Raw genomic sequence first — 23,737 nt, 5'->3', positions numbered from 1 at the left:
AGGTGGGGTATGGTGGCTGGGTCTCTTAAAAAGAGACAGGAATAAAAATGAGGCAAACACTTTTAATAGGTTAAAATGTGTCACAGATAAGGTTGGATCTCTTCATTGGAAATTAACTACTACTTGTGGAGCCCATGTCCAAAGTGCTTTGGCAGAACTTAAGTATTCCCTCCCCCAGATAGTCCCAAGTAATCACATATTACTTCCAGGGAGCAATCAATCTCTGGACTACTCTGTTACAATGGGTGGCCTTATGTTTGATCCATCACCAGAACCACTGTATCCATTCCCACCTTTTCTGTTTCAGGATCAGGACTGGCTTACTGGTCTTCCTTATCATCTCTACAACCTACTTACTTTCTTATGGCCATGCTAGTTTAACCCAATAAATATAGAAATTGAAAGAAGATTGACTCCTTTGGGAAGGCCATGGGCCCCTCATGCAAATCAATCTAATTTATCTCCACAGACCAGAGCTTTGTAAAAGATGCTGAGATAGCATCAGCCAAGTCACTGGAAAAGCTTTTTGAAATTTGTCATTTAAATATAACACAATGTAAAAACACAAGTCTTCAGGCATTGCACTGCTCAATAACATCTAGAAGACCAAGATCAGATTTAATCTATTAACAAACAGTAAAGCAAATTTGTACCTTTGCATATGGTTTTAAAGTTAGAAAGAACAATACATAATTATGCCAACAAACTGGACAACCTAGAAGAAATGGATAAATTCCTAGAAAAAAAGAACTTCCCAAAACTGAATCAGGAAAAAATAGAAAATTTGAACAAAACAATTACCAGGAATGAAATGGAATCAATAATCAAAAACTCCCAACAAATATAAGTCCAGGACCAGATGGCTTCACAGGCAAATTCTACCAAACATTTAAAGAGTTAATACTGGGGTACCTGGCTGGCTCAGTGAGAGGAGCATGCAGGTCTTGGCCTCAGGATTGTGACTTCAAGCTCCATTGGGTATAGGGATTACTTACATAAATGACACTTAAAAAACAAATAAGAGTTAATACCTATTCTCAAATTATTAAAAAAAAAAAAAAGAGGAAGAAAACTGCCAAATTCATTCTATGAGGCCTGTATTACCAATACCAAAACCAGATAAAAATACTTAAAAAAAAAAGAACTACAGAGCAATATATTTGATAAATAAACATGTAGGAATCTTCAACGAGTTATTAGCAAATAGAATCCAACACTACATTAAAAAAAGTAATTACCATGATCAAGTGGCATTTATTCCTGGATGCAAGAGTGGTCCAGTGTTCACAAATGAATCAATGTGATATATCCCATCAACAAGAGAAAGGATAAAAACCATATGATCATTTTGATACGGAAAAAACATTAGACAAGAACAACATCTATTCATGATAAAAATCCTTAACAAAGTAGGTTTAGAGAAAACGTATCTCAACACAATAATGGCCATATATGCAAAAGCAAAGCTAGTATCATCTTCAAGGGTGAAAAACTAGAACTTTTCCCTAAGATGAGGATTAAGACAAGGATGTCTCTCTCACCACTATTATTCAACATAGTACTAGAGTCCCAGCCATGGCCATTAGACAAGAAAAAGAAATATAGGCATCAAATCTGGGAAGGAATAAGTAAAATGATGAAATGATACTATATAGAGAACAAAAAGACTCCACAAAAAACTACAAGAACTGATAAATGAATTCAGTAAGGTTGTAGCATACAAAATCAATATAGAGATATCTACTGCATTTCTATACAACTAATAATGAGGTTGCAGAAAGAGAAATTAAGAAAACAATTCCATTTATAACTGCCCCCAAAATAATAAAATATCTAGGAATAAACTTAATCCAGGAGGTGAAAGACCTGCACTCTGAAAACTATAGAACATTTATGAAAGAAACTGAAGATGACAAACAAAGGGAAAGTTATTCCATGCTACTGGATTGGAAGTATAAATATTGTTAAAATGTCCATGCTATCCAAAGCAATCTATGGATTTAATGAGCTGTCTACCAAAATACCAACATTTTTCACAGACCTAGAAGAAATAATCCTAAAATTTTTATGGAACGACAAAAGATACTAAACAAAGTAATCTTGAAAAGAACAAAACTGGAGGCATCATAATCCCAGATTTCAAGATATACTACAAGGTGGTAATAATCAAAACAGTGTAGTACTGATACAAAAATAGACACAGGTCAATGTAACAGAAAAAGAGAGCCCAGAATAAATTGACATTTATATGGTCATTTAATCTTAGACAAAGAAGGCAAGAATAAGCAATGGGAAAAAATATAGTCTCTTCAATAAATGGTGTTGGGAAAACTGGATAGCTACCTGTACAGGAATGAAACTGGACTACTTTCTTATGCCATACACAAAAATAAATTCAAATAGATCAAAGACCTAAATGTGAGACCTGAAACCATAAAAATCCTAGAAAAGAACATAGGCAGTAATTTCTCTGACATTGGTTATAGCAACATTTTTCTAGATATGTCCCCTGAGGCAAGGGAAACAAAAGAAAAAATAAACTATTGGGACTACAACAAAATAAAAGCTTCTGCACCACGAAGGAAACAAAGGCAACTTACTGAGTGGGAGAAGATATTTGCAAATGACATATCCAATAAAGGGTCAGTATCCAAAATATATAAAGAGCTTATATTCAAAAAATTTAACTAAAAATGAGCAGAAGACATGAACAGACATCTCTTCAAAAAGACGTACAGATGGCCAACAGACTCATGAAAAGGTACTCAGCATCACTCATCATCAGGGAAATGCAAATCAAAACCACAGTAAGACATCACCTCAGATCATCAGAATGGCTAAAATAAAAGCACAAATAGGCCATAGCCATGAACCAAAAATATGATTAACTGAGTCTTCTTGACCCAAAGTTTAGGGGGGATCTGCTTGTGACACATTAAAAATGAGAGCAAATACTTTGTTACTCCTTCCTTTGAGAGATAGGGTATAAAATCTCTTCTTGGTTTTGAGTTTGCATTGATGATTTGCTTACCTAGTATAATATGGCTAAAGGGGCATGTTGGGATTCCCAAGTCTAGGTCATAAGAACCCTTGCAGCTTTTGCTGAGACTTCTGGAAACATGTGCTTTAAAGATTTCCCCAGAGCTTCCTTGATAGTTTTCTGAGTATCTTGAGACCACTCTACTGGAGAACCCACAGATAAGTACCTCAGTTGACTAACTTAGCACAGCTCGGCCCTTCAGCCATCAGAGCAAGGTGCCAGACAGGGACGAGAAGCCATCTTGGATTCTCCAGGCCAGCTATGTGCCAGATGAATACCACTGAGTGACTTCAGTCAATGACATATGAAGCAATGGAAATATTCTGCTAAGCCCTTCCTGAATTCCTGACCCACAGAATCATGAGATATTAAAAAAAAAAAAAAAAAGTTCTGTTTTAAGCCACTAAGTTTAGGGATAATTTGTTATGCAGTAATAGAAAATGAGAATTAAGATAAACAAAACCTGACTACTACCAACTTTAAAATACCAGGAATCGAGGATAAAATTATGAAGGACTGAAGGATTAAAAGACAAACAAAATGGTTTACATTCTGAAACAGCCTCATACTGTGAATCAGAGTCCTTCAAATTAAGAATGCTACTAATATCCAGTTATATTTCTACTTAATTGTTCCCCAAGTCTTTGAGAGCAAACCTCTTATCCTTTCTGTTTTTGGCTCTTACCCTCTGTGCCTTGCTCTAATTTAAAAGTTGAAAGTCAGAGGAGGAAAGTATATTTCCCTAGTCTGTGTGGCTGAAATATCCCATTCTTATCTACCTAAGCAGGTGATAGAAAATGGTTTCATATTTTAAAATAATTGGAGAAGCTAGTTATTTCATAAGAATATAGAATGTTAGAGTTGAAATTACAGACCATCATTTTCAATTGCCAATTTAATGAACATATTCAATACCTAAGATATTATTACTTTCCCAGAAGAAAAAGTCTACATGTTTATATCTTAAATTCAACATTTTTAATTTATTTTATTGCCTTTAAAAGCTAATGTCCTAGACATGGAGTTTTGGGCTCCCGTGAATTCCATAAATGAGAACTAAATCTTCCATGAATTCCAAATCAGCAGAATAGTGTTGTGTATATATGTATCTAATTGGGAATGATTTCGTACACTTCATCATATTTTTTGAAGTTGTTTGTGATAGCTGTTCCAAGTTAAGAAATAATGCCTTAAGCAAAGCCAGATGTATATTCTTGTATTTAAAAAAAAAAAGTAATTTTATTATGTAAAGGTTTTTGTCACATATTTGCTATTAATCAATAACTTTTTAAATAGTGACCTCTCTAAAAATAACAGAATATGCATATATGTATAAAATATTTGACCCTATACAGGGTGCCTGGATGACTTAATTGGTAAAGTGTCTGTGTTCAGCTCAGGTCATCATGCCAGGGTCCTGGGATGGAGTCCTGCATAGGGCTCTCTGTCAGTGGGGAGCCGGCTTTTTCCACTCCCCACTGCTTGTGCTATCTCTCTTCCTATCTCTCTCTCTCTCAAATAAATAAAAACTTTAAAATAAAAGAAAATAAAATATTTGACCCTAGATCAGTGTTTCCTTATTTTATTTTCCTCAGAAATTTATTATTACTCATAGTTCATTAAGTTCTTAGTATGTCTCAGATACAATTCCAATATCTTTGTATTCTTTATCTCATTTATGATAACAAAAATGGGATCTGTGAAATAAATAAAAACCTCAAAAATCTGAGATTCCGTAAGATAAACATTATTAAAATTCTTACTTTACAGATGCAGAAACTGAGACATAAAGAGATTACATAATTTATCCTAGGTTACCTAGCTAGTAATGGATTATGACTCTACTTTTGATTAATATATTCATATATGTTTGATCAAAAATTTGAAATATTTATTGTGTTAATGTTTTCATTACATAGAAGACAAGGGTTAGAAGGGATAGCAGTTATTGGCATATTCAAGTAATAGGAGAGTTTTAAAAGATGGTAGAATAAAAAAAAATTGGAAGCAGGAATGGAAAAATAGGGGATATTAGGCAAAGATCCTAGGATAGGAGAAAAGAAGACAATGGATAACATGCTTAAAGCCTTGTGGGAGATAGTTACTAATGCTCCAAGTCTTTCCTCATTGAACCTTATTGCCCTTACCATGATAAAACCAGGCTGACTCCTTACAATCCAGGGCTCTTTCTCTTTTTCCACCTTTACTCATTACTGTCCACTTTTCCCATAATTGGCATCCCCTGTTACCTTCCACTTACCTCGACAATTCTTAAGCAAAGCACATTTATGATGATAGTCGCTAATACATTTTCCTTCAGGTGCTTTTCTACTTACTGTTTTTAAACATATTTGTGAGGATTTCTCCAAGTGAGTCCAATAAATACCAGGAAAAAAAGGGAAATAAGACCATCTTTTAACTCCTATTAGAAAGGTTCTACATAAAACAAAAACAAAAACAAAACAAAACACCTCCCTTCAGTGTTAATCTCCCCAGGAGTCTGATCTGGGATGGAGTTTAGAATTAAATGTAGAATCTTGGATGATATAGGTTTGTGACAGAAAGATCTGGCTTTCAGTACCAAAATGGAATGGCATCTGGAAGCAGAAAATTGTAAGAGCATTCTTTAGCCTCTCTGGTCCATGCTTGGGGAAGACTAGACTGGCCACTAAAGATAATCAAGAAAGTTCTGGACCACATAGAACAATACATTAAAAAGAACATTCACCAGAATCAGGTGGAAGTTACTCCTGGGATGCAAGGATAGTTCAAAATTGACAAATCAATCAACATCATATGCCACATTAACAAAAGAAAGGATAAAAATCATATGATCATCTCAACAGATGCAGAAAAAGCATCTGACAAGATTCAACATGCATTCATGATAAAAACTCTCAAAAGTGGGGTTAGAGGGAACAAACCACAACATAATAAAGGCCACATATGAGAAACACACAGATAACGTCATACTCAATGCTAAAAAACAGCTTTCCCTCTAAAGTCAGGAACAAGATAAAGATATTCACTCTTGCCATTTTTATTCAACATACTATAAATCCTAGCCACTGCAATGAGACAGGAAAAATAAATAAGACTATAAACTTATAATACTTAAATAAACTATTTGCAGATGACATGATACTATACATAGAAAATCCTAAAGAATCCACCAAAACTATGAGAAATAATAAACAAATTCAGTAAAATGGCAGGGTTAATACCAGGTTAATTATTAATACAAAATTAATACCCAGAATTTTTGGGCTTCTATACACTAATGAAGAAGTCACAGAAAGAGAAAAAATAACACTATTTATAATTGCACCAAAAAGAATAAAATACCTAGGAATAAACTTAACCAAAGAAGTGAAAGACCTGTACTCTGAAAACTATAAAACACTGATCAAAGAAATTGAAGATGTCACAAACAAATGGAAAGATATTCCATGCTCATGGATTGGAAGAATTAATATCATCAAAATGTTTGCATTATCCAAAGGAAGCTACAGATTAAATACAATACCTATTAAAATAGCAAAGCCTTTTTTTTTTTTTTTTTTTTAGCAAAACTTGAGCAAGTAATACTTATTCGTATGAAACCACAGAAGACCCTAGATAGCCAAAGCAATGCTGAGAAAGAACAAAGCTGGAGTTATCACAGTTCCAGGCTTCAAGATATATTACAAAGCTGTAGTAATCAAAACAGTATAGTTCTGGCAGGAAAACAGAAATATAGAACAGTGGAACAGAAGAGAAAGTCCAGAAATAAGCCCATATTTATGTGGTCATTTAATCTATGACAAAGGAAATAATAAACAATCTGGAAAATACAGTCTTTTTTTAATAGCTCGAAAACTGGATGTGTACAAAATAGAATTGGACTACTTTCTAAAACCAGACACAAAAAATAAACTCAAAATGGATTAAAAACCTACGTGTGAGACCTGAAATCATAAAAATCCTAGAAGAGAACACAGACAGTAATCTCTAGGACTTCAGCCACAGCAACATTTTCCTAGATACTTCTCCCAAGGCCATGGAAACAAAAGCAAAAATAAACTGTTGGGACTACATCAAAATAAAAATCTTCTGCACAAGAAAGGAAACCATCAATAAAACAAAGACAATGAAATGAATAGGAAAAGATATTTGCAAATTATATATCCAGTAGGGGTTAATATCTAAAATATATAAAGAATGCATACAACTCAATACACTCACACACACACACACACACACACACACACAGTCCAGTTAAATATGAGCGGAGGACCTGCGTAGACATTTTTCCCAAAGAAAAACCTACAGATGGCCAATAGACACACGAAAAAAAGAAATGCTCAACATCACTTATCATCAGGGAAATGCTAACCAAAACCAAAATGAGATAGCATCTCCTGTCTGTTAGAATGCCTAAAATTGAGAAGACAAGAAACAACAAGTGTTTGCAAAGATGTAGAGAAAGAACCCTCAAGCACTACTGGTGGGAATGTGAACTGGTACAGCCACTAAGGAAAACACTATAGTTTTGAGGAAACTTCCTCAAAAAATTCCTCAAAGAATTTAAAATAGAAATACAATATGCTCCAGTAATTTCACTTTTGGGTATTTAATTTACTCAGGGTAAAAGTATACACGAACTTGAAAAGATATAGGCACCCCTATGTTTACTGCAGCATTATTTACAACAGCCAAAATATGGAAGCAACCTAAGTTCCCATCAATAGATGAATGGATAAAGAAAATGTGGTATATACATGTAACGGAATATTACACAATTATAAAAAAGAATAAGATTGTCCCATTTGAGGTACAAGGGATGGACCTAGAAGGTATTATGCTAAGTAAATAAGTCAGTTAGATAAAGAGAAATACCCTATGATTTCACTCATAAATGGAATCTTTAAAGAAAGCAAAAAATAAAAAGCAGAATCAGAATAATAAAAAGAACAAACAGATGGATATCAGGGGGAGGGGGATTGGGTTCAGCAAAATGGTTGAATAGAAGAGGGAGATACAGGTCTTCAGTTATGGAATGAGAAAGACATAGGAATACAAAACAGAGTGTAAAGAATACAGTCAACAGTATTGTAATAGCAATGTAATGGGACCGACTGTGGCTCTATTTGTCGTGAACATAGCATAATGCACAAACTTGTCAAATCACTAAGTTGTACATCTGAAACTAATGTAACACTATGTGTCAACTACACTCAAAGTAAAAAAAAAAAACAAAAAAAAAAACCCATAATGTGAAAAAAAAAAACCAACAAGTTTTATGTGAAAAAGAAAGTATAAATTTTATGATACAGCAATTACATACCCAGGAACATACCAACACAAATTCATTCATATGCATTTCTCATAGCACAAATTCTCATAGCAAGACTGTTCTTGAGTAGCTCCAAACTTGGAAAACACCTAAATGCCCATCAACAAAAAATAAATATAAAGTGTTATAGTCACATAATGGAACTCTACGTAACAATAAGAATGGCTGATCTACACAACATTATGCCAAGGAAAAGAAGCCAGACACAGATGAGCACATGCTGTCTAATTCCATTTCTATAAAGTCTAAGAACAGGCAAGTCTATGATCTCAGAAATCAGATTTATGGAAGGGTAGTAACCAGAGTGGCATGAGGGACTTCTAGGGGCAGGGGAAGTAGGAGGCTTTGGAATGTTCTGGTGCTTGATCTGGATGCTGGTTACACAGATGTGTGGGGATATGAAAATCTATTGAGATATTACTTAGAAAATGTTCACTTTTTTGAATCATATTGAACTTTAATAAAAAGTTAAACATTTTTCAAAAACTAAGAAAAATTTTGTGGAGAGTGAGAATGGAGAAGGTGGGTCATAGAAGATGCTGGTGTATTTAGAAACAAAACACAGCTTTCATGCTATGGTTCCTGTTAGAAGATGTATTTGTAACTTTTCTCACATAACTATCCTACTCCTCTACAATTCTACTGACAGCCATGGGGAGAAAGGCTGCCATGCTTTCTTTGTTCATAAAATACAGTGACTCTAAACACAGAGAAGTCCAATGTAAGAGAGCAAAGGACAGCCTACGCAAAATCTCCTTAGATTGTTCTTTAGCCCATAAGCACTGGCTTCAAAGTTTTCTTATTTTATTTGACAATGAAGGAAATTATATTTTCCTTGTCAAAGATGGAGACTCTAGATTGGTGAACTATTAATTCGAGATGATAAATTATGTTCTCATTGTGTACTTTATAGACTGATGGAAAAAATCTAACCTCAACATACAACTTCTCCTGAAAATGTCCATTTTTCAAAGACAGATTCACAGTACTCAGAGAAATAATAATTAACCCTGATATTCCATAGACTTCCTCAAAAATAGGACCCATGACTATGAAAAATATTTGGTTTTGGTAATTATTTCATCTGTTTATGTGTTTTATTGTTGAACACACAATAATCAAGATGTCTACTAGCAGTGCAACTATCCAGCAGACATAAACATCAGTAAGAAAAAAATGTATTTTATAATTCTGGGGTTGACAGAATATAAATTACAATAGAGGCCATAGGATTTTAATAGTAGGAGTCAGAAAATGCATGGATGTCTGCTATACATATTCTCTTGAGAAGGATTTCATAATAGTCTGAGATTACAAAATAATTTTATAGGAGAACTTCTGAGTTTTGGAAAGAAGGGTGCCGGAAAATATTATTATGGCATGTTTACTTAGTTTTCCAAACATGTAGGGAAATCTGCTATTAGACTGCAACCTATAATGATATTTCAATCAAAATGAGAATTTTATATGGCTTTACCTTCCAGCATATTAAAAGTAAGGCAGTTTTATTATTGCTAGAGAAAATACAATATAATAAACAGCCAAAATGAAATTGAAATTAGTATTTCCCAAACAATTATGAATCTGGGAAAAAAAATACACATGCACACAAAAGTATGTGTGTGCGTGTGTGTGTGTGTGTGTGTGTGTATGTGTGTGTATATATACACACATATATGTATATATACATATTTTCTTTCTCATGTGGAAAAATATATATACATAAATATGTATATATACATGCATACATACATTTTATTATGTGGAGAAATATATATTCTTATATCACAAAATATATTTCATATATGTATACTAGCACAATTTTTCTTTTGCTGGTATAACCAAGAAATTGAATAAGTTTATACTTTCATTTTGTAAATGAAAGTATAAAATTACTGTACATAAAAAAACAGAAAAAGTAACCTTACTATAATCACACAAATTAATAAGAAGATGTTGGCGAATACATTACCAAGATGAGTGAGAATTCAGTGACATTATTGTATCTTCAAAGGGATAGCTTTTAAAAAACTAATTGTCTCTTTGTAGATAGAATTTCAAAGAAGGACATTTATTTTGGGTGTCAGAGAAGTCATTGAACTAGAGCATTTACTTGAAACTGACAGTCCAGAAGCCTAAAAGACTTATGGATTTTCCCTTGATTTTGGTAAGACAAAAATTTGCTTCCACAGAAGTCTACATTCCAAGCTCAATGCCATAATGATTGTTATCTCTGTCAGACCACTTGGCCTCTTCCAGAGATAGTCACTTCCACCTACAGTTATACAATGCTTATAAGTAGAATGACTAAATAATTATTGTTCAAATCAGGACACTGTTGTGAGTGAAAGGGGGGGCTATTAATAATTATGCCCACATAACAGGCATGCACCATGACTGTCCCAAACAAACAACTATATATAGTCCCCCTTCTTCAAGGCTTCTTGTGTCATGGTTGAAAAATTTATTATAAGTTTTTCATTTTGCGTTGAAATCCAGTTTGTTTGTTTTTTTTTTTCAATTTTAAACCAGGTGCTAATTAATACCGTGTTTTAATTCATTGATATGTAAGTTTCCCTGACAGAATTTTACAGTTAGAAAGATCTGATAAGAAATCAAATCCAACCTCTTATTCAAGTCTCATTAAAGCATCTCAAAAAGACAGACATCTAGTCTCTATTTGAATATTTCCCAAGACAAGAAGCTCATTGCATTACAAATCAATTCATTATATTTCTGGAAAGCTTCCTGACTGAGAACTTAAAATTGCCTGCTTTTAATTTTGTATCTTTTGAATCTGTACAAGTGTCTAAGCCTTCCACATCATATCCCATTTTAGTAAAAACATTGCACCCTCTCTTACCTTATTTCCCAATCAAAGCCCCCCTTCCTTCCACTACTGTTTATATATCATAGATTGAAGGCTGGTTACATACAGTTATGTCTAATTTGGTGTTCATTTTGAACAATTAATAACTTAATCAGACACTCGAGATCTATATTCTTTAATTCCAATGAGAATTTTTTATTAGAAATTCAATTAAATTATGCTGAAATAACAGAATTTCCTAAATGATTAAGTTGTACAAAATCCCTAATTAGTCAAAGTTCTCAAATTTTGTTAACTGAAATGTTGCACCAAAAATACACAAAATTTATAATACAAAACAGTTTAAAAATTAAAATAATGTCATAATGGAGCTCCTTTAGTAATGACAATTCTGACAGTAACTTTCAGTTATAAGAACACTATCACTATAACTTTATTTATCTTATTTTCAACCATATAAATCACAAAGATTTAACTGTTTGATATATTTTATTGATATTTCCATATATTTAGAATATGCCTTAAGTCAAACTGCTAATATATACTATTTAAAATTTTCTTGTTAAATAAATAAATGAATAAATAAATAAATAATAAACTCACTTGCTAAGCCAAACTAACCAATTAAAAACTAATCTGAGTTTTTCATTATTTTGTCACTTTATATATAAAATATAACAATCTCTTAATTTGGGCTCATGTTTCCTGCAATTAAAACATGAATTAGTGCTTACTTCATTGACTATGTGTTAATGAATCAATGTGTATGTGTGCATATGGTCTAAAGTAGAGCATTCACATCAGGCGGCTTATAGACAGTTATCAATATGGCGGCCACCTGCTCTTCAGGCATTGACAATCCCACATTAACAGTAACTACTTCATATTAATGCTGCTTCTGGTAAAAGCACGTAAAAAGCTTATTTGTCAAACAGGCATCTTACCTTTTTAAAAACTGTTTCCACTTTCCTTTGCAAAGCCCTAACCCTGTCTCCCCAGTACACCTTTCCATCCTGGCCTATAACTATTGCCCCACATTCTTTTCTACCAAAGACTTGCTGCAAAGCTCTCACTAACTTACTACCCCCTTGGATAAAGGTAACTATTAATAACAGAGTTTTTATTTTCTAGATAATTTGTGTTAACATGCTACTCCCAAAAGACTGTAAATTATTAGGATGCTGAGGTAATCTACCATTGGCATTTAATATCTGGTAGGCAAATATATGGCTAGTCTTTTTATTTGTACTGTTTTATTTTTGCAAAGGATTATTTTAAGGAGCCTCAATTTAGCACATTGAGGAGTTTAATCCACCTTCTATCATTATTGGATTTGAAAAAGACTATGTTTCCTAATTCTCTAAAGATTATCTTTGACTCTGTTTACTTTCCACAGAGTATATGCAAGTAAATAACTCTGAAATTGAACTCATATTTTATTTAAAATAGCTACAAGATGATGATAACATAGAAATCCAGGCAAAGATAATCCACCAGAATACCTAATGTGAGGAACTGAGCCTGAGAGTATTTGAAATAAGAAATCTGCAATTTATAACCATCTGACCATCAATAACTTTATGTAAATGACTGCTGCTGAGTGTCAGAGTAAGCCATTCAATTGAGTTAAGAATCAGAATTGAAATTTAATGTAACCGATTATATAAGTGTTAAGCTGTTCAAATTTAGTTATGCTAAAATTAAATAATGAAATTGGGGCACTCTGAAGATGACGAGATGAAAGTAGGTATGAGAAAGCCTCTGTATGCACCTGGATCCTATCTGATCCATATTAAAGGCTCTTACCCCAAATAAAAACTCTTAGCCAATTCCTAACAGTAAAAATCCATGCATCTAATCTTGATCATTTATACCAATTTGAAAAACATTGCAATTTTCTACTTTGTCTAGCTGAATATGCCTTAAGGAAGTGAAAATTAATTATCACATTCAATCTAAGTGGGGTAGGACTGACTTACTGGAAACTAGAATAGTGCAGAAGGTGTGCGCGTGTATGTGTGTACGCGTGCACGCATACACACACAATGATTACACTAGAGCTACACAAGTTTCGTTAGAAGAAGCAGAAACTAAATGTATGATTAATTTTGGTATCTAAATCCTAGAAGGTAGTGATAATTCTGTGAATAAATCTATATTAGAACTTAAGTGATATTTATTCACTCTAGAACCTACCTAGATTTGGTAATGATAAAATCATTTGAGGGGCTAATTATCTGAATTTCTGAGTTGTTAATCGAAGACTGAGGATACAATGATCCACACTTACTGTTCCAATTCAATATTTTTGTAACACTCAATAAATATAATTTATAGCATCTGTTTATAAACTTTATGGACCATGAATACAATTCAAGATACTTGGAAAGAATTACTGTAATGGGAACTGATATACTCATTTAATAGAATTCTCTAAAATTATAACTGCTGTAGCTGATTAACTAGCTATAGCTGATGTAACTGTTGACGCTAATATTTTATTTATGTTCCATGGATAAAGATACTAATACTTTCCATAAGGAGAGTCATCTGATTGTGGCATTCTGCTTGTATTACGACCCAGAGAGATCACTGAATTCCTAAAAAAAAAAAAAAAAAAAAATCCCATGCATTTAACTAACTAGAACTTAAATTAAATCACAAACACTCCTGGAGTACCTAAAATTTGCCAAGCCCTAGAGGGTGGGGGGATGGGAGGGCAATGTTTTTACAAAAAATAATCTCTAAAGCCATAAAGGCTTAAACGAGCCAGATTTTACTTCAACAATTAAATTCCTTTTTTAAGAATCTTTTTGTGTATCAATTTTTACAATATGGGTAGTGGTCTGGGAGGAAACACTTGCAGTGGATATAGCAGAGTACCCAGAATACATAAAGATCTACTGATATGTAAAAGGACAAAAGCTATCCAATAGTAAAGTGAAAAAATGATTTGACTAAAAAGAAGAAATCCAAGTAATAAGAAAAAGATGTTCATTCCTAGTAGCAATATGAAAAACAACTAGATACATAGGTATATCTATATGCAAATATAAATAAATATACACATATATGTGCAAACGCATATATACATGTGAAAAAAACAAGTGCTGAAAATCTAGAGTGGTGATAGCACATTCTAAGCGCTCAAGAGTTCGAAGGAGCCCTGCACAGGGCTCCCTGCTCAGCAGGAAGCCTGCTTCTCCCTCTCCCACTGTTCCCTCTCTCTTGCTCTCTCTCTCTCTCTGTGTCAAATAAATAAATAAAATATTTAAAATAAATAAATAAAACGTTGTTAGATAAGTGAGAGATCAAGTGAAATTGAGTTTTAGGAATGTCCTCCAGCAATATGGTGAAAGTGGGTGAAAAGTGCCCAAGCTTTGAAGCCAGAGGCCCATCAGGGGTTTCCCTGCATGTGGGATGACTGGAGAATGAGGACACCTGAAGACATTTGAGAAAACTTAGCAGGTAGATTAGAAAAAACTTAGAGATTCATTTGATTTTGATGCTTGTCAGTGAGAAGAAGAAATCAAAGGAAATGTTGGCAGTTCACATCAGTAACCCTTTAAAGTCTTGACAATGTGCTCCTCATGTACCAAGCACTTCATAACATTTTTCATTTAAACAAATTAAATGTGATGATGTAGACAGTTCACTTTTTAACGGCAAAGGCAACATCTTTTCTGTGTTTGTATCCCCCCTACCTGGCATAGTACAGATCAGGAACTTAATGAATACTTACCCAATGAAGACAGAAGCAAGGAAGTATCATTATTATTAAAAATACAAATAAACACCCATAAAATACCAATAAAAATACCAATGATAAAAACTGACCTAATGTCTTAAAGAATTCAAAAGCCTTTAACCATAGCAAGGAAAAAGTTGTCGGTCCATTATACCAACAATATCGAGAACAGCTGTCATCCCTTCCTTCCACACTTAGCATTTCATGGTATCAACCAGATATATGAATTACATGTTATCACAATACAACCTATTAAAATGATTTAGAATTTCTTCCTCATCATATCATATTCACTTGGTGATACCATGGTTGACGTTGCTGAAAAGCTGTTAAATAATAAAAATACAAAATTCATAGACGCAAATGTACTTTATGTTCAGAATTGCTGCACACTTTTCAGATGAGTTCATGTTAACCAAACAAAAACTGATATCCCTGGATTACTAAAAAAAAAAAAAATCTGCATGCTGCACATTTTGCAGGGAACATCAAAACCTGTCCTTATGAAATCTGCCTGGAACCACATTTTTATGACTTATAAAAGAAATTAGGCCCTACACTCAAAGGATTGGTTATTAAATATTTTATCTTTAAAAAAAATCAGCAGGCTGAAAAACATCTGTATTTCATAGATAAAAATTTCAAGAGATAGAAATGAACATAGGTCTTAAACTTTAATAATGACCCAAAGATGCTGCTTAACAAAGGCTGCCTTCGATGGACTGATCTTTGTAAAGTATTTTTAAAAGGTTAGCAAATAGAGTTAACCTTCAAAATAAGTTCAAGGGTGTGTTTCTAAATGTGTGGTTTCTGTTTATATGGAATACAGATCAAAATGCTACAGTGTTTCCAAAGGAAAATGAGCTGTTTTCCCGGTTACATACAAATACCTTTAATGTATGTTTTGAAGACCTTTAAATTCTATTTTCTATTTGTTTTTTTCTGCTCAAAACAAGAGCACAAGCTGTTCATTAAGAAAAGGAAGAACAGGGCGCCTGGGTGGCTCAGTGGGTTAAGCCACTGCCTTCGGCTCAGGTCATGATCTCAGGGTCCTGGGATCGAGTCCCGCATCGGGCTCTCTGCTCAGTGGGGAGCCTGCTTCCCTTCCTCTCTCTCTCTGCCTGCTTCTCTGCCTACTTGTGATCTCTGTCTGTCAAATAAATTAAAAAAAAAAAAGAAAGAAAAGAAAAGGAAGAACAACTGGAGGTTATGGAAGGACAGCGACTTCTAATCACTGTGTCAACTGATACACGGTTAGAAATCTACCTTCCCCTGAAAGAAAATCAGTATTTATAGAACGGCCAGCATTTCGAATATACGGTTTGTGTTATGACTACACTCTATTTTGAAGTTCTTAAGCTTTTTACCTGCGACCCAACAGGAAAAATCATTGCCGTTTATAATGGGGTGCTCGGTGAAGAGTGGTTTCTGCTTACATCACTTCATTTCAAAGGATTTGCTAGAACAATCAGATTGCCTCAAGCTGAAACAGCCCAATTACTAGTAAAAACCGCCTCAGACTTTAAAAGCCCACAGGGCTTTAAAAATCAATGATGCTATAGTATTTGCATCCTAAAAAAGGCAGCCAAAAACCAAACTAAACAAATGTTGGAAATGTATTCTTCAACACTATTTCAAAGTATTTCTACTCTTCATTCATATACCCATTGAGAGACATAATTAGACCCTGCCAGCTCAATCAATAGTTGTCTAAAGCTAATGGGCATAGCTCAGACAATTAGGACACACAGTAAATATTTTGAAAAATAAAATCAGATAAAGGTAATTTCACATAGGTAGTTATTTATACAACCCATTGTCACTTTAAATTAATGGGGGTCATGAGAAAAATAAAAATCAACATGTGTAAAAAGTTATTACATTACAAGTTATATATTAGTCCTGGGAGGTAAGACTGTATCACGGTGGGGGCCTCTAAGTACGGTGTAATTATCATACCCTAAGAACACGGGTAAGCCAGGGGAACATGTGTTTCGGGGGCAAACACACAGGAATGACATCATGGCTACATGAAGAGCCCTTTTCACATCTCTTTATCAGTGAATCCTCAATCAGGGGTTAGATCAGAGAAGTGGGGAAAGGCTCCCAATCTGCTGCAATTCTTGTGAGATCCCCTGGTACAGACCAGACATCCATGGAGAATTCAGCAGAAAAGATGAAACATAAGCGGCTTCCTTTTCAAAGGCATTCATTCATTTAGTCACTCACTGATTCTTCTAATTATTTAACACATATTTTTTTTTTCAAGGACTGCAAAGTGACAGGAAAGTTGCTAAGCACTGTAACTGCAAGTCTCTGGATACAGAGACATGTAATAAACATAAAACAATGTGTTATGTGGTAACAATGGATTGGCCATGGTATCACAACAGCAGGGAATACCTTATTGAGAGGGAAAGAATACCTACTTTTTCCAGGACAGAGATGAAGCAGAGATCAAACAATGAAATAGGAAAGTAGTATTGTATAGGCCATATTGAGAAGAAGCAAAGTTGTCAGAATTCAACTCATGAAGGCTCAGTACTTAAAGACTGCATTTTGAGCAGCTGCATACAAGAATAAGATTCCGTGATAGAAGCCCCGGTGTAAAAAATGGGTTTCCTTCCTCACAGAAGATGCCCAACATCTCTGGCGAATTAACAGATACATGGAGGTCCTTCTAGAAAGAATCATAGCAATTTCCTTAGCTAGATTATCAAGGAAGGTCTGGAGAATTAAACAGAACACAACAGAAGCTCTTTAGAATTTTTCATAAATACATGTGTGTGTTTGTGTGTGTCTATGTATATTATAGCAAAGGATGTTAAGTCTAAGTGTAGATGTCCATGCATGGACCCCCTACCCATCCCTGGACACCAACTACTCTCTTTACAAACTTTCCTGTTACTCAAGGCAGTGAAAAATAGAATCCCAACAATTCTAGATGATAGCAAAGAAATCCATGATTTTGATTATAAGAGTATCAGAAACCATCAATAATGACTTAAATAGTTATTCACTCAAAAAAGGCTCAACACCATACAAGTGACAGATTCCTGAATTTCCAATAAAACCCATTTTATCTATTTTTGGATGATCTGAAAGCTGCCCGGCTAGAATTATTCTTGAAGTCCAGCTCTGGTTTCCAGCTTACTTCCTTTCCTTTTCCACTGAGAAGCAATTAATTGTTTTGTGTTTTTGGTATTTTCAGTTTGCCCATACTACAGCAGGCAGATCCCATGTCCAGCAATGCTGACAGTTTCTGAGACACTATAATGTTCCTTAGGAAGTTCTCAGATATTTTCAGCATATTCCCCAAATGTTCTCTTTCTGCATTCCAAAATACCTTTCCAGATCTAAATGAGCCCATCTCATAAGAACAGTAAGCTTCTAAATGATATTTATTGTAACACAAAAACTACACTTTCCAGAATATATAAACAGTCCCTGTTGAGCAACATAAAGTCAATAGTTCCAGACAGCAAGCGTTCCTTCTTACCCTTTAAACTGTAAAGGCTGTCATTTCATTACAGTTTGAGAAATGGTTCTACCATTTATCTGCCTTTTTCATTCAATGGGAAATTATACAAAAGAAGACTAACACATCACTTTCTACAAATAATATTCATCATGAATGGCTAATAATACACATGGTGGCAATTATTCTCAATTACTTATATTCCCTGGTATAAGTTGTATATAATCACACATAACACATTTCTTTCTTCCATTATTTCTTTCTTCATATTTGAGCTTACGTGTTTCTACAAGTAATGATTTGAATTCAGAAAGTATTATCAAAAGAAAATGAAAAGGTTACATAAATGTCACTGCCTTGCTACGAATTTTACATGTTCTTGCTGAACTCAACTCTTTGAATATCTGGACTGGCTTTCTACTATAAAGAAAAAAAAATCTATGCGTGAAATAGTGTTTCTGACAATAGCTTCTTGACAAAGAAGAAGCCTGAAAACGTGTGAAAAAAAAATCCTTTACCTAATGACACGCTTATACATGCATTGCCCTCATTTTTCTTTTCTATAGTAATACTGAATCTTAATAAGAAAGTTCATACTACTTATTGCCTCTTTATCTATAAAAGAAGAGTTTTCACAGCCTCATATATACTTTCAGAAATCAGAGCATGTCAGTCAGAACCCAAACTAGTTTTTCCAAACCATGCAATATATTTTAATATAAAAACGAGGAGGTGAGCATGAATTTTTGTTGTTGTTCTTGGGGTTACATAAGAATGTCACTGATGCCTACATGGTATAAACATAAACTATCAAAACAAAACTTGAAAAATTATTTCATCAGTACAGTTGAATTCCCATTGTATTAATTTATCTTTTGGTCTCTTTGTCTAAACTTTGAGATGTTAAAGACCCTTGTGTCTTCTCCTTGTTTGTAGCTTCTCACAATGTCATATCTTATTTCCTTAAAAAACAATGTAATATCTCAGGAGGTTTTTTTTTTAATTAAGTAATTTTTTGAAAAACTACTAGAAAATTATAAAAATGAGATCATTCATAATCATAGCACTCGGGTATGGAATTTTCTCACCCATTATTTTTTTCTTTTTAACTCTTAAAATTTTAAAAAATTCTCTATTAAAATTTATTTTCCTTTTAAATTCTTTTAATTTTTTAAAAATAAGTAGCATGCTTTATTTTTAAAAATTTAGAAAACTGTAAGGAAAATAATGAAATCACAGTCCCACCACCCAGTGATAGTCTAAATTTCACTTCTATTTCCATATCTACTCTCTGTAACTAAAGTAGTTTAGTATTTTATTATCCTATATTATGCTTTTCCACATATCAATTAATGAGTAATTTAATATGTCATTTAATATTCTTTAAAAATATACACTTTAATATCTCCATAATTTACCAGCCTCGATCTTCAGGAAATCATCAGGCAGTAGAAAATATCTCTGTTGAAACATTAACGAAATTTCTTACCAACTCAGCCAGCTTTATTTGTGAAACAAGGAAATACAGGCTTACTTCTCCTTAAAAAAACTGTTTTTCTTAAATTGAGCTAATATATATTAACTAAATTTGGATCTCACTATGTACTGCTTACTCCACTTTTCTAGCATAATTCTTGTGCCAAGAAGGAAACTAAGAAAAGAGTATTTAGGCATTTGACATAAGTGTAGTCTTTCTCAATCTAGATGAAAAATGACTTCATAGTATAACTTTCTCAAAAATGATTTTCTATAGCATTATGGTGATAAACATGTTCTTATTTAAGCGAGTAGAAGAACAGCAATAATGAAACATAAATTCAGCATGTTTAAAATTTTATCTTCCCCTGCAGAGGAAGAAATCATGTTTACCTGGGGATATGATATAGAAGAAGTCTTTAAATTCATCCATCCAAACTTCTGCCAGTCTCCTGTTGTTCTTGTTGATGACATGACCAGTGCCACCAGGGAAAGTGTAGGGAGTTGCCTTCCGAAAAACGTGACCAACATGGGAACAAGTCACAATCTCCAGAGAGCCTCCACATTGCCAAATCTGAGAAGAGGAGCAATCGATCTATCACAATCATTGCAAATAACGCAGAAATATTGTCTGACAAGTCTAACTAAGGCCAAATCTTAGATTTTATATGGTTCAAGAAAACATTGGATGGACACAAAATTTAGAACAGGTGTACTCAGCTTGGCAAAAGATTCAACTCAGAATAGCTTTATCTATGTAAATATTGCAGCACTGCATTTGTGGAAGTAAGATGTATTTATTTTTTCATGTGTCTTTAGCAGACTACCAAATTTTCAGTTTCTAGTAGTTAACCTAATCACTATTTAATAGATATTTAGTATCTAAAATCTGCAATGAATGAATGAATTTGTACATGTTAGATGCCATGGTAAATAACTAAATTTGATTTGGAGAAAAACCAGTTGTACTCTATTCATCTGCAATTTTAAATGACCATTAATTCTCAGCTTTCCTACACTCACTGTGTCTTACATCTTTGGATATGTCATTCTACTAAAATGAGCTAGGACTCTACATCTGCTCAACATGTACACATCTTCAAAATCTGTCTTCAAGTCACTTCTTCTAGAAAGCTATGTGGAGAGGTTTAGTATTTTGTGACTTTTGTACTTTAAACATCCATTTTTTTTAAAAGATTTATTTATTTATGAGAGAGAGATTGAGCACACGTGAGTAGGGGCAGGGATAGAGGGAGAGAATCCTCAAGCAGACTCCCCACTATGCAGAGCCCAGCTTGGGGCTGGATCCATTAACCCTGGGTCCATGACCTGAGCTGAAACCAAGAATCTGGCCCTCAACCCGGCGATCCTTTCCATCCTTTCATGAAGAACCGATTACATTGTCTTGTAAGCACTTGTTTACTTCACTATCTCTCCTTTAAAACTACAAACTCTTCGAAAACATATGTTATATCCTTCCTGGTATCCTGGATTTACTGTGGAGTTCAGGCTAGTTATTAGGCATCCCAAACACATTTATTTCTATAAAATTACATGGTTTAGCCACAGGTTATACTAAAAGCATATGTGTATGCTTTTATATATGTATATATGTAGATATATACACATATAACACACATTCATATATGTTTATTACATACATGTAACACATTGTGTATGTACTACAGGTTGTTTATCCCCATAAACAAGAGCCATAGTTATTGCTATATGTTATTGGAAAGACTGGATTTTATATTGTAACTTTGTTTTTATTTTAAGGAGAGTTGCTTATTTTGAAAGATAAAGTTTCCTTCAGCGGACCTCTCAAGCAACATTCATCTTAGAAGAGGGTGGTCTTTGGGCTTGGGTAGCAGCAGGAGACATTCACTTTTATCAGAAGATGGAAGATGGTAAATAACAAGTTATATTAATCAACACTGGCTTGTGCATTAATTGTGCAATCTATTCTTTTTCATTTTCTAATGGTTTAAAGAGCATCATGTGAATAGTAAAGAAATTTCAACCTAACACTAAAATGTAAATATAAAATATAAATGAAACACAAAAGAATGGAATTCACTATTACCCTCAAAAGACAGGATAGAGCATTCTTAAATGATCAGAGTTTTTAATTGATTGGTAACTCTTTCATCTTTGTAGCATTAAATCTATAAACCTTCTTGGAATTATGCAATCCTTACATCCTTCTACCCCATTAAAATGGAGGAAGTTGACCCTTATCCTACGAAAGGTGAATCTATACTTGTATGTCAGTCTAGACCATAGCTTAAGAACTTCACTAGTCTGGTTCTTTGATTTTCTCCAGAAACATCAATGATTTTGCTCATTACTAGATTATGTTTTACCTTCACATAATATCTCCTAAAGGCTCCTATCTTTTGAATAGATTTTTAAAATAGAAAACAAAAAGATTATAAACACAACAAAAAGTTCTTCCCTTGGCCCATATTCTCCAGGTTCAAAGTATCTAATTTCTCTGTTTCCCCTCACTGTAAATTAACATAAAATTTTACAGACATATGTTGTTTCTCTTCCTCATAATGAAATGCTCTTTATTTTTGTAGCTCCCCCAAAATTGCCATGGTGAAAAACACGAATTTTTCCCTTAATGAATATCTAGTAGACTCCTTTCTTGAATTATCTTGCTTTTCCTCCCAGGACCTCACTGTTTATGTTTTTCACCCTAAATTTATATTTAAATGTTAGTCTCTACCTTCCTACCTTCCTTTATTCATTCACCAGATGGTTTTATTCATCTTACTATTTTGCATGTGATCTGAATACTCACAACCTCAACAGTGACACCTCAGCCCAGACCTCTCCTCTGGGATCCACTCTTGTGGATCCAAACATCTACTTGGCATCTCCTCTTGGCATGTCTCAGATAAACCTAAATAAACATGTCTGCAAGTGGAACTGCTGATTCATCCTGGCCCTGTCAGCCAGCCAGGTCTTACTTCCTTTTAGTCCTTTTAATCATTTATAAATGGTGCCTCACTAACTCTGGTGGTCAATCCAAAAAAAAAAAAAAAAAAAAAGACCCTCAAACCAAAAACCAAAAACCAACCATAAAAAGAAAGAAACAGAAGCCTCTCCTCCTTGCTACATCCTATAAGTCATTATTGACTTCATTTTTTTTTTCGTCACTTATATTTAATCTGTTAACAAATCCTGGCTTTGCTAGCTGTAAAATTAATTCTCTGTATATCTATCTCTCTCTGCCTCTCCACCACCATCCTTGTCCTAATCACCAACATCTCCTGCGGGTCAATTGCAATACACTCTAAATTGTCTTGCTACACTCACTGTTGCTCTCCTGTAATTTGTTTTGTGCTGAGAAAGCACGGTGGTCTTCTAAAAATTTAATCATTTCATTTCACTTCTGTGTTTAAATACTTCCATGGTTTCTTACTGATCTGTGGAATATAAACAAAATCCTTTAGCAGGGCCTCGTAGACCCTACATGATTCTCCCCCTCTGTCAGTAAGCACTGGGGATATTGGCCCTCTGCCATTTCCTAGAATAACTCATATACTCTTTCACACACCAAACCCTCAACAAGTGCTTTCCCTATACCCGGAATACAATTCTGTCTGCCCTGCATCTGACTGACTCTTTCCCATACTTCTCATCTCTGCCAAAACATCGCTGCATCAGAGAGCTCTTCCCTCATTTCCATATTTAAAGTGTCCCACTCCAATTAATTTTCTGTAGGAGCACCCTGTTTATTTGCTTCTTTAATTATCACAATTTGTAATTTATCTATTTGTTTGGCTGCACACTTTTTTCCCCCAACTAGAATGGAGACT

General features: G+C 33.9%; 1 protein-coding gene across 3 annotated transcripts in view; it reads right to left on the bottom strand.

Annotated features, from left to right (window-relative positions):
* GALNT13 (polypeptide N-acetylgalactosaminyltransferase 13) overlaps positions 1–23,737 on the bottom strand; it is a 538,580-nt gene that overhangs the window by 137,890 nt on the left and 376,953 nt on the right. For all 3 annotated transcript variants that reach the window (XM_032355601.1, XM_032355603.1, XM_032355604.1), the window contains one exon: positions 20,301–20,481. In XM_032355601.1, coding sequence (XP_032211492.1) covers positions 20,301–20,481 — 181 coding nt within the window. The remainder of the gene's footprint in view (positions 1–20,300; positions 20,482–23,737) is intronic.

The sequence above is a fragment of the Mustela erminea genome, chromosome 8 (assembly GCF_009829155.1).
Source record: "Mustela erminea isolate mMusErm1 chromosome 8, mMusErm1.Pri, whole genome shotgun sequence".
Taxonomy (NCBI): Eukaryota; Metazoa; Chordata; class Mammalia; order Carnivora; family Mustelidae; genus Mustela; species Mustela erminea.
Note: the sequence above shows the minus strand (reverse complement) of the source record. Positions and strands in the feature narration are given on the sequence as shown.